The 11,378-nt window shown below is 48.2% G+C and overlaps 2 protein-coding genes across 4 annotated transcripts in view; both read left to right on the forward strand.

Moving 5' to 3' along the window:
- The window catches only part of fig4a (FIG4 phosphoinositide 5-phosphatase a), a 56,721-nt gene extending 52,157 nt beyond the window's left edge, over nucleotides 1–4,564 (forward strand). For all 3 annotated transcript variants that reach the window (XM_064340452.1, XM_064340454.1, XM_064340455.1), the window contains exon 24: nucleotides 4,372–4,564. In XM_064340452.1, coding sequence (XP_064196522.1) covers nucleotides 4,372–4,549 — 178 coding nt within the window. In that variant the 3' untranslated portion in view covers nucleotides 4,550–4,564. The remainder of the gene's footprint in view (nucleotides 1–4,371) is intronic.
- Nucleotides 4,565–8,082: 3,518 nt separating this feature from the next.
- Nucleotides 8,083–10,676, forward strand: LOC135257589 (G-protein coupled receptor 6). The gene is made up of 2 exons (XM_064340458.1): nucleotides 8,083–8,728; nucleotides 9,259–10,676. The coding sequence occupies exon 2, from the start codon at nucleotides 9,279–9,281 to the stop codon at nucleotides 10,260–10,262; it is 984 nt and encodes a 327-aa protein (XP_064196528.1). The 5' UTR covers nucleotides 8,083–8,728; nucleotides 9,259–9,278; the 3' UTR covers nucleotides 10,263–10,676.
- Nucleotides 10,677–11,378: the final 702 nt, after the last annotated feature.

The raw sequence follows: 11,378 nt of genomic DNA on the forward strand, positions 1-11,378 counted from the left end.
TTCATCATACTTTTCATCACCTAGAATTTAGTCTGGGGTGCATATTTGAGAGGGATGCTGTGTTTTTCTCTTTTTTATTTAAAAAAAAAAATAATGATACTATAATTTTAAGTTCCAGTTATGTACATCAACTTTTTTGCAATGTTTAACATCGACAGTGTGAAGATGAATTTTAACTGTGTTTTTATGAAAGGGTTATTGATTTCACAAAACTGTTGTGTATTGGCGGTTAGATGATTCATGTCACTCCAAGCGATGGATTGGCGGGGACTTGTGAGAAGGCTGCTTCTCGCCCGTCGGGGACACGAGCCTCTTGGCAGCTCGCTGGAGGTTTGCGTTGGGTCACGAGCTCTGCAGCTTGACCGTCTCCGCAGAGACTGCGCATGATGGCACTTTTCCCCTGGCACGCGTGTGTGCCTGTGTGTGTGTGTGTGTGTGTGCGTGCGTGTGCGTGTGCGTGTGCGTGTGCGTGAGCGTGTGCGTGTGCGTGTGCTGGGGTAGCGTGGTCGAGTGCGTGAGCGTGTGTGTGTAGTTGTGTGCGATGCGTGTGTGTGTCGAGTGCGTGAGCGTTTGTGTGCGTGTGCGTGCTGCGTGAGTGCGTGGGGTGGTGTTTGCGAGTGCGTGGACGTGGCGTGTGTGTGTGTGTGTGTGAGTTTTGTGAATTTCTGTGAAGGTGACGCTTCTGGCGCAGCAGGGGTGTTCTGTTCCCCCGCCGGCCGCGATGTTCGCTTCTCACCTCCCGAGCGGGCACGGCGGCGGGTACAGCCTCGGCAACGGCGCGGTACAGCACTCGCCACGCCCCCCCCCCCCCCCCCCCAGCCGTGGCCCTACATGGCTTCTCCCACTTAGACTCCGCCGGCGGCTATGAATTATGCGCGCGTGGCGGCGGGAATATTTCGCGCCTCGTTAGCGGAGCTCGCCGTTAGCCCGAGGGAGCTCAGCTGTGCCCGCCGCCGCCGCCGCCGCCGCCACGGGGGGGGGCGGGGTGGGGGGTGACTCTGCCCAGCTAAAGCGCCATGTGTTCACAACCGCTGTCTCTGTCCTGCCGTTTCCATGACACCAGGGGACTGACTGGAAAAAGTGCTCCTCCAGTCCTGCTGTGTCCATGGCAACAGAGGGGGGGGCTGGCTGTGAAGTGCGGCCCTGCCTATCAGGCTGTTGTTGTGAGGCAGGGGCCGCTCCGCATCGCTTTGGGGGGTGTGTGGGGGGGGGTTCAGCCCTTTTCGGCCTAGTGTGGGCTCGATTTGGGACGTTGGGGGTGTGGGGCGGGACAAAGCAGGCTCCGCCCCTTCCCTCCTTCCGCAGTCGTGGGGACCTGGCTTTGCTTCACGCCGTCACCTTCAGTATTCCCCTCATTCCGTCTCTCCTGCGCGCTTTTGTGCTTTTGCTCTTTCTTTCAAGTTGCCGTTGCTTTGTGTGATTCACCCGGATCCCATGCATACGTGGGCCTGATTTGGCTGCGTTCTTTCCCTTCGAATGGTAATATCGAGTCTGTGTCTAGTACGCACTCGTAAATCACTACTGGTGGATATACAGGGCTCATTGCTTTCGGTTTCTAATTTTCAAAAAAAAAATGATTGGGATATATTATCTGGGAAATTATTGGTGTATATTTATTGGTTCGTTTTGAAAATCGTATCGTAAAAATAACAATGCAGACATCAGGGTGAAAATTAGATTTAGATTTTAATTCCAAACGTTGAAAACCTACCGACTTTTCGTCACTTAATCAGCAGCTCGTTTGCGTGTTCCCCCCGTTTCTCTCTCCTCTTCCTGTTTCTGGAAGCTTGTTTCGAGTCGTCCTGGTTGCCAAATTGACCCTTTTTTGGACCTCTTATAAGTTGCTAACGAGTTGCTATATTGAAACTACAACAACGGTCGCATTCTGGCAACCACCACTCAAGTTTCCATACTATCCTGCCTGCACGCGACAACCGTTGTAGTTTCTATATCGCAGCTTGTTAGCGACTTACTTTTTAAAAGCACATAACGACTTTGAAGTTCACAGTTGAGATATTGATGGGTGTAATTAATCTCGTTGAACACAACAGGAAACTCTCTTAGGCCTACGTTAACCACAGACCTTATTTCCTTTAGAAAACAATATCGCTGTGGGGGGGAAACAAAAGCATTGGAAATCTGTCGAGGGAATCCATGGCGGAAGAAACTTCCAGGTTGGCCGGCAAAAGGACATTGTAGCACTCTATTAGCAACAGTAACTAAGGAGAGCGGGACTTGGGCGGGGCTTGACAAAGGGCCAATTTCGCGGCAAGAGGACACTGTTTACATGATGTCACGCAAACAGGAACTACTTTTTTTGATGCATGGAAACGTGAAATCCACGCGGGAATCGTTTTGGTCCGAATTGTACTCAAATCGTTTTTTGTTTTTTTTGGTGAAAATTGGTTAAGAACCGAAAACAACAAGCCTTACGGATGCAAACAGGCAGGCAGGCAGGCAGGCAGGCAGGCAGACCGGCAGACAGACAGGCAGACACACCTGAAAACCAATAGAATTTTACTTAAAAACAGAAGTGTGTTCTCCACCCCCGTCAGTGACACGTCTTGCGACGGCGGCCGCGGCTCGGCCTGGGAGCTTTGGGTAGCAACGGTAGTCAAGGCTGGTAAATTCTGAGTGTTATTGTGATTCCATATCTGCACTCTGCACTCTGGTGCTGTTCGCCAGATTCTGGCACTGCTGCTCCTGTTAGCCTGGCGGATGTGCCGTTTCTCCTCTGGATCCGAGACTCTGGATCAGAGCACCTGGACCAGAGCTCCTGGACCAGAGCTCCTGGACCAGAGCACCTGGACCAGAGCTCCTGGATCAGAGCACCTGGATCAGAGCACCTGGACCAGAGCTCCTGGATCCGAGCACCAGAATCAGAGCATGTGGATCCGGGCACCTGCATCAGAGCTCCTGTACCAGGGCACCTGGATCAAAGCACCTGTATCAGAGCGCTTGCATCAGAGCACCTGTATCAGAGCACTTGGATCTGAGCGGTGCTTGCGGCTTGAGGCTCGGGGGGAAGAACGTTCCGCCGGAAGCTTCTGGAAACGACCGTGTGTCTCCGGGATAATCTGTGCTGCGGTGGCCACTTCAAACAGCAGCAGATGGCTCAGGACATTGGCTCATGGCTGGGTTCTCTTTTTTTATTTTTTTATTGTGTGCATAGCAGGCACTCCAGGGCGAGCTGTTTACAGAAATATTTGCGGATCGTGCGGTCCCCGTCCCCTTTGGCCCGCATTTCGGCTCCCAGAATGCAGCGGGGCTGACGGCCTCGCCCCACGGTCCCGTCGTCTGAAACCCACGGTGCTGGTGATCGGATAAAATGTCGAATTCACTGCGTTCTGGCAGAGAATGTTACCAGCCGCGGAGTTCTAGAAATATCCTCAGAGCTGAACGACTTTTTCCTCTCAGAAGTCCGAGGGATTTATCACTGCTTCACCTGCAGTCTCTGGGCTTGCTCAAAATCTCTCTCTCTCTCTCTCTCTCTCTCTCTCTCTCTCTCTCTCTCACTCTCTCCCCTCTCTCTCTCTCTCTCTCTCTCTCACTCTCACACTCTCCCCCTCTCTCTCTCTCTCTCTGTCCCTCTCTCACTCTTTCTATCTCTCCCTCTCTTTCTCTATCTGTGTCCCTCTCTCTCTGGTTATGTCTCTCTCTCTCTCCCTGGGTAGTATATATCACTCTCTCTCTCTCACTGGGTAGTATATCATTCTCTCTCACTGGGTAATATATATCACTCTCTCTCTCTCACTGGGTAGTATATATCACTCTCTCTCTCACTGGGTAGTATATATCATTCTCTCTCTCACTGGGTAGTATATATCACTCTCTCTCTCTCACTGGGTAGTATATATCATTCTCTCTCACTGGGTAGTATATATCATTCTCTCTCACTGGGTAGTATATATCATTCTCTCTCACTGGGTAGTATATATCATTCTCTCTCACTGGGTAGTATATATCATTCTCTCTCACTGGGTAGTATATCATTCTCTCATATATATCTCTTCTCTCACTGGGTAGTATATATATATCACTCTCTCTCTCACTGGGTAGTATATATCATTCTCTCTCTCTCTCACTGGGTAGTATATATATCTCTCTCTCATTGGGTAGTATATATCATTATCTCTCTTTCACTGGGTAGTATATATCATTCTCTCTCTCTCTCTCTCTCACTGGGTAGTATATATCATTCTCTCTCTCTCTCACTGGGTAGTATATGTCATTCTCTCTCACTGGGTAATATATATCATTCTCTCTCTCTCTCACTGGGTAGTATCTCTCTCTCTCTCTCTCTCTCTCTCTCTCACTGGGTAGTATATATCATTATTGTCTCTTCCTCTCTGTGTTTCCGGCGTGCTGCAGGAGCCCGGTCTCGTGCTTCCCGGAGGACAGCATCTACGAGACGCAGCCGCCCAGAGTGGACAAGAGCAGCCGGGAGCTGTTCGAGAGCCACATCCAGACGGGCCGGGGCCAGGTTCGCCCCCTGTGCCGGGAGGACATGCTCGTGTACCGCGAGTACATCAAGAACAGATACATGTAGCGGACCCCAAACCCACCCCCCCCCCCCCACCCCCCGTTTCTTTCTCTGCCATGGAGGACGGAGGGCAGTGCTCTTCCGGATTGTAAGGGATGCTAGGCCATCGGGTCAGCCCAGGAGGGGGCGCCATAGGCAGGGGGGTAAGTTTGACATGGGGGGGGGGGGTCCATTTATTGTGTTTTCTTCTGTTCTTAGGGTGTTAATATTCAGTCTGAAATGTTTCGATGCGATTGTTTTTATCTTCCTGCGCTGGTAATCCAAAAGGAAGAGCTCTTCTGATTTAAAGAGCTCCCTGCCCTTGAGACCAACAGTGGACTCCATGCAGTGTTCAGCATGTGCTGCTCACACTTCCTTCTTGCTTTTCAGAAACGCTCTGGCTGCAAAAAGGCGGATGTCGCTGTGTGTGCAATAAACCAGTTAATTGTAGGTCCCTTTGTGGAATTGTGGTCTGTTCCATTTCAGTTGAGGGGATGAATGGGAAACACCAGTTTAACAATTCAGATATTTGACCCTTTGAAGAGTAGGTTTCTTTTTTTTTTTTTTTTGGAATGTATTTTTTCTTTTTCTTTTTTTTCAGAATTCTGAATCAGTGTTCTAGAACTCCGCTGCTTTCAGTCGCCAGCAGTGACTGTTACATCAGCGTTACAATGTTCGGTTAAGAACGTTCTAATCCCATACTGTGGTCTCACACCTCAAAGGGTCCCGTAGAAAGTATCATAGAATTTTCAGTTAATGGATTGAATTTCAGTTCTTTTCCTCAACTGGCTGAGTTGAAACTGAATGATCTCATCTCAGCAGTCACTGGGTTACGCGTTTCCTTTCCAAGCGATCGTTAGGTTCTCACTGTTTTTTTTTTTTTTCCTTTGAAAATAAAAATTCAATAAACAATCTTGTTGCTCACTGCCTTATTTTTTATTATTATTTACCTTTCATTTATTTTTTCCCCCAGTTATTTCCACAAGTTAAATTGGGTCTAAATATCAATTCCCATACCTTTTTCCCAAAAAGTCTGCAGCACAACGCCTGGGTGGGCTCTCCGGTCTGATGATTGGCCTATTTCATTTTGCTTATTTTTGTTCCGCAGAGCTCATATCAACCAATACAACAGACTGGATAAAAATACACAAGTGGAAACACCCCCCTCCAACTCCTGCTATATTGAGCGGTTAGCAGAACAGTGGAGGCGGAGCCATTTTGGGTGGCAGGTGTCAGCCAGTGTGAGGCGATGGGCTTCATTTGCTTCCTCATACCCTGATCCCCTGCCCCCCCCCCTCCTGGCTTGTGAAGCCCCGCCCCTCTGCTGTGTAACCACGTGCCCCCCCCCCCCCTTAAATGCCCTCACATGCAGCTGGCGCTTTGCAAAACGAGACCGCCCCCCCGCACCCCGCACCCCACACCCCGCACAAAACCCAAGGGTATGGGTCTCGCCGGGAGCCATAAAACCGAAGGGGGGGGGGGGGCTGGCGGTGCAGGCTGGAACGCCGTGTGTTCTCCCAGAGGGGGATAATAAAACGTGTTTTTGCCCTTTCTGTTAGGTGTAGTATTCAGTTGCCATGGATACGGAGGCTCAGTCACCCAGCCGAGGAGCGGGATCGTAAGGCCATGTCCACGTGCGGAGCCGGCCGCGAGAGGGCCGAGAGGCTCTCTCCCCCGAGGGCCACGGCAGCCGCCTGCTGGGTCGTCAGGCTTTTCGCTCCGGACGAGTCGGGGTGGAGCGTCGGGGCCACGCTGGAGTGTAACCCCCGAACAATCCCCCCCCCCCCCCCAAATCACAAAGATGAAACCAGTGGTGGTGCGAAGCTTTCATGCGAGCCGTTTTATCCTTTTCCTTTGTTGCTCTTAAAATCGACTCTTCACCTTCACTCACTCGCTGTAGATCAGGCGTCTTTAACCCAACCCTAACCCAACCCAACCCAACCCTAACCCAGACAGGAGAGCTGCCGGCTCGGCACGTTCTCATTCTCGCTCAGCGCTTAACTGACGAATTGGGCTAACGCGCTTAAATGACACACGGGTTCCTTTTTTTTTAAGGGGACGAGAAAAAAACGAAACCCTGCGCGTTTTAAAGGAAGCGGGGGCCTGCTCGTGCTTCAGCCGCACGCGACGCGAAGCCGTGAAACCTCGGAGGAGGAGGAAGGGGAACGCAGGGGGCTGTCGTCGACCCGTCGACCTTCGCTCGCTCGCTCGCAGGCGTGTCCGGTGGGCCGCACGCGACCCCGTCGACCGCCGATCGCCGAGAGAAGCCGGCGCTTTTAAAACACCGGCGACGGATTCAGATTCCCCCTTTCTTGAGGAAAACGGGAGAAGTGACCGTGGTTGCTAGGATACGGGTAGCCGGGCACCGACCGCCGCAGTGTTTCTGGGAGGAACATGCTCTGCGTGCTCCGATTTGAACTCCGATCTGCGCGGGCCGGCGTCCAGTTACTGCGGCATGTTGTCCCTCCTTTCTAGACGAGCGTAATTTCGGATCGGCCACTGTTTGCCGCGTCCTGCGTTGTGCGATGTTTTCGATCATAATAATAAACATCACTTTTTTTTTAAAGGAGGGGTGCAGGTACAGCAGATTCACCCCTTTCCCACCCCCTCCCTCGCCCACCCACAATGTCTTGTTTTGGGTTTAATTTATTTCATTTAAATTTAAAAAAGAGGAACCTTCATGAACATCTCTTATAATTTATTTCACACAGGCTAAATTTCATTTTCTGCTTTTTGTACAGTAGGTTAGTCTGCAGTTCTCGACCCGTTCACAGAACTAGGCCACTTGTGGCTCTGAGCACTTTCCGTGGGCTGTGTGTGTTCCTAACCTTCGCAACGAGTCGTTTCTTCCTCTACCGACTCAAAAAACCACTGGTTCTTATTGTTTATTAGCTTATTTTTTATCTATTCCATAAAAACCTCTACTTCCTAGAAGGCAAAGCCTGCACCTTCCGTCGACTTTCCAACTGACGTCCGAAACGCTGGGCTTGGGGAACGCGTCCCTTTCGCCGGTGAGGCCGTTGTCGTAGAAAGAAAGGTTCCCGGCTCGTTGTTTGTCGTCTGTGGAACATCCTGTTTGACGCGGCAGGAACTTTCCACCCACCAATCACAGTGAGAGACTCTGCTCTACGGTAGAAACAGAGGGTTCCCGCAAAGGTGATGAAAGAGAGTGGTGATTGACAGGGATGGGTGCCGGTTGGCCCCGCCCACAGAGACGCCGTTTTTTCAAAGAACCAGATTCCCAACTGCGGCAGCTTCGGAGTGGGGGGGGGGGGGAACGCTGCCCCCTTTCCCCGAGAAGATCCACGTCATTCCACCTCTCTAAGACCAAATATTGTCTTGATACTGCCTTCCATGCATGCAACTTCTTTTGAGCAGTCTGACTCCTTGACATGGAAAACAGTGTTTTCCTAAACACTACATAAACCTTCTGCATTCTGTCACCACTGAATGTCAGAAGTCATCCCCCCCCCCCCTTCATTTTGGTATATTTAAGTATAACTATACACATTAGCTTGAACACCACTGAGTTTGGAATCACTGTTGTTGTTATGTGAACTAGAACAGGCTTCTCAAAAGTTCACTGTTTTTCTTGTAGCAAGTTTTAAGTTTGTACTTCAGAATATACTGCGCCTGATGCAGGTTGAAACACGTTTCAGAACACAGTTTAATGGTCATATTACATGGTTCTCATTCAGATTCAAGTGATAATAAATATCAACAATATTAGCACATTCTACATGCATGCATACGTGCGAAGTCCTTTTTTGTTCTTTCGGTTGTATTTGTATCAATAGTAACTTTTTTGGGTTTTTTTGTGGGAGGTTACTGCGGGAAACTGCATTCCATTTTTTTTAGACGAAAAGATTGCTGCCAATGTGTCAGTATATCATTTGTAAATAATGGAGATGTCCCTCTGCCACAACTGTTTGTCTAAGCATGTGATCACGGAGATTTTCTCTGGGTATGGTCTTTGACGTCACCGGGGTTTATTAGACGTGTGTATGCTGTCGCCAACACCAGTTACTCTGCACACTCTCTTCTGCCCTGGTAAATGCTCCCCGAAGCCACTGTTTGCGCTGCCAGTCCCATCAAAGGGAGATTCAACTGCAGTGACGGCTTTACCTGACCGTTTGAAGAAAACGCTTATTTGGAGCTTCGTAGTCGGGTTGTCCTGAAATCTCAGGTTTCCATGCACCAACTAAGGTAAGCGCTCGCCTGCGTCGTATTCGTTTGAGAAAAGCATTTATGTAGCCTACACATATTTCTGCTGTCGCACTAACGAGCGAATTCGTTGTAAGCTGTGGCAGCTGTTTCAGCACCATGGCTAGCGCTACATTATTGAGGACTTAGTGTAAGACCATCGCTTCTTTGATTTCAATGGGTTTTTGGTTGCAAACATTTCAGAAATAGGTTTTCTGATATCAGTGTTGTTAATGCATTTATTTATTTATGTTTCCAAAGATGTCAATGACACATTTATATATATTTTTTGTAGTTTTAGGTTGCACAGTGTCCACCATAATAAACAGTATTCTAAAAAGTATTGCAGTTTCCATACGATTTTATTATCATTATTACGATTACTATTATCGTTATTGCTGTTGTTATTATTATTATTATCATGCTATTGTGACATTACCGATAGTTTTATTTATTTATTTGTTGTTACGAAATTATTTTTTCTTTTGTCAAACAGCACATGTGATTTAAAAATACTCTTTTTTTTCCCGTAGAAAAAAATAATTGTGGAGAGATGAACGAAAGCCTGGAGACAAATGAAACGGCAGCGGGAATCCCTTGGATCGAAGCCACGGATGGCAACCGCAGCTTGGAGCTATCCACCGAACCGCTGGACTTCGCAATCAACCCCTGGGACATAATGTTGTGCATGTCCGGGACTGTGATAGCCTGCGAGAACGCCATCGTCGTCGCCATCATATTTTACACGCCAACGTTGCGAACACCCATGTTCGTTCTTATCGGGAGTCTGGCCACCGCAGATCTCCTGGCTGGGATGGGATTAATATTAAACTTTATGTTCCAGTACTTAATTTCCTCCGAGACCATTAGCCTCATCACTGTAGGTTTTCTGGTTTCGTCGTTCACTGCTTCTATCAGCAGTCTTTTGGCGATCACGGTCGACCGTTATTTTTCTCTGTACAATGCCTTGACTTATTTTTCAGAAAAGACGTTACTGTATATCCACATCATGCTGGTTGTTACTTGGGCAGTCTCGCTCTGTTTGGGACTCTTGCCCGTTTTGGGATGGAACTGTTTGGGGGAGCCATCAACTTGCAGTATCGTCAAACCGTTGACCAAGAGCAACGTAATATTACTGGCATTTTCATTTTTTGTCATTTTTATGATCATGTTGACCCTGTATTTCAAGATCTGCAAAATTGTGTGCAGACACGCGCATCAGATCGCTCTCCAGCAACACTTTTTCTCGACGTCGCACTACGTTGCCACAAAGAAAGGTGTCTCGACGCTCGCCATCATCTTGGGGACATTTGGCGCGAGCTGGTTACCGTTTGCCATTTACTGCCTCGTGGGTGAGCACGACTACCCGTCCGTGTACACCTATGCTACCCTTTTACCAGCGACTTACAATTCAATGATCAATCCAATCATTTACGCCTACAGGAACACAGAGATCCAACGATCGCTTTATGTCCTGTTTTGTGGCTGCTTTCAAACGAATGTGTCTTATCGGTCGAGATCTCCAAGTGAAGTATAAGTGGTGTGTTTTACCTTGTATTTTTATTTTGTTTTTTCTGCACAGTGACAATCTGCTTTCAGTTGGTTGTGTCTGCTATTATTGACATGATTATTTGCTCTAAATGTATAGTGTATGAGGCATTGGCACTTTATTGAGTCTGGAGACAACCATGGGTCCATTTATAAATACTGTGAACAAGATACTTGTGTAAAAAAGAAAAAGAAAAAAGAGGCTGCATTATGAATGTATTTATACAAACAACTTAAAAGAAGCACTTTATTTTATGTATTAAAATGCCAAAGCAGTGTTGCAAAGGCCTGTATGTTACTACTTTGTACTTGTCAGTATTCTCTATCATTTTCTATTTTGTACGGTTGTCTATGATGTGCGTTTTATACAAGTCGCGAACATGAATAAAAGTGAAACCCTGAACTTGTCTCAAGAGTGTTATTGCCACACGTATTCGTGTACCGTCGAGACGAGGACGTAACTCAATCGGCAAACAGAGGACTGTTTTGAGACCCCAGAGGTAAGTAGCTGGTACACCGCATTTAGTTAGCGGCCTGTTCCTATTTCGAGAGTTTTGTTTCTGTATTTGAAGGAAGGTGAAAGGATTGACTGGGAGATGTGAATAAGAGAGCCAACGAGTGAAGTGTGCCTGCGGTTTACCGGGAAGTTCGCTGGAAAAAAAAAAAAACTCGCAGACGAAAGGGCTTATCTCTGGGAAATGTTGATTTAAAGAAAGTCAACTGGCGGCTATAACTGGCGGCTATACTGTCCTATTTCCGACATCCACTGTAAAAAACACATACCTGGGGGACACATACCTGATAAAATCACTCACTGGAGATTAATTCTGAGTATGTCTACAATGTCCTCTTTAATTTGTAGCATAGGCTACTTGCCAGAGGCCGGTGATTAGGCTACACCTTGAAGAAAAGCGAGTGGGCAATCCTGTCACTCTGAAGGAAAGTAAACAACGGCTGAAATGCTTGGGCCGCCATTTCAGTTCCCATTACTCACCTATACTCGTACATTCTGACACGAGTAACACCTCGTCCCATTCAAGCGCAAGGTAAGGGGTGGGGGTGGGGGTTATTTTGTACTATACCGCATGTCGGAGGGCGGGTGGGT

The sequence above is a fragment of the Anguilla rostrata genome, chromosome 6 (genome assembly GCF_018555375.3).
Source record: "Anguilla rostrata isolate EN2019 chromosome 6, ASM1855537v3, whole genome shotgun sequence".
NCBI lineage: Eukaryota > Metazoa > Chordata > Actinopteri > Anguilliformes > Anguillidae > Anguilla > Anguilla rostrata.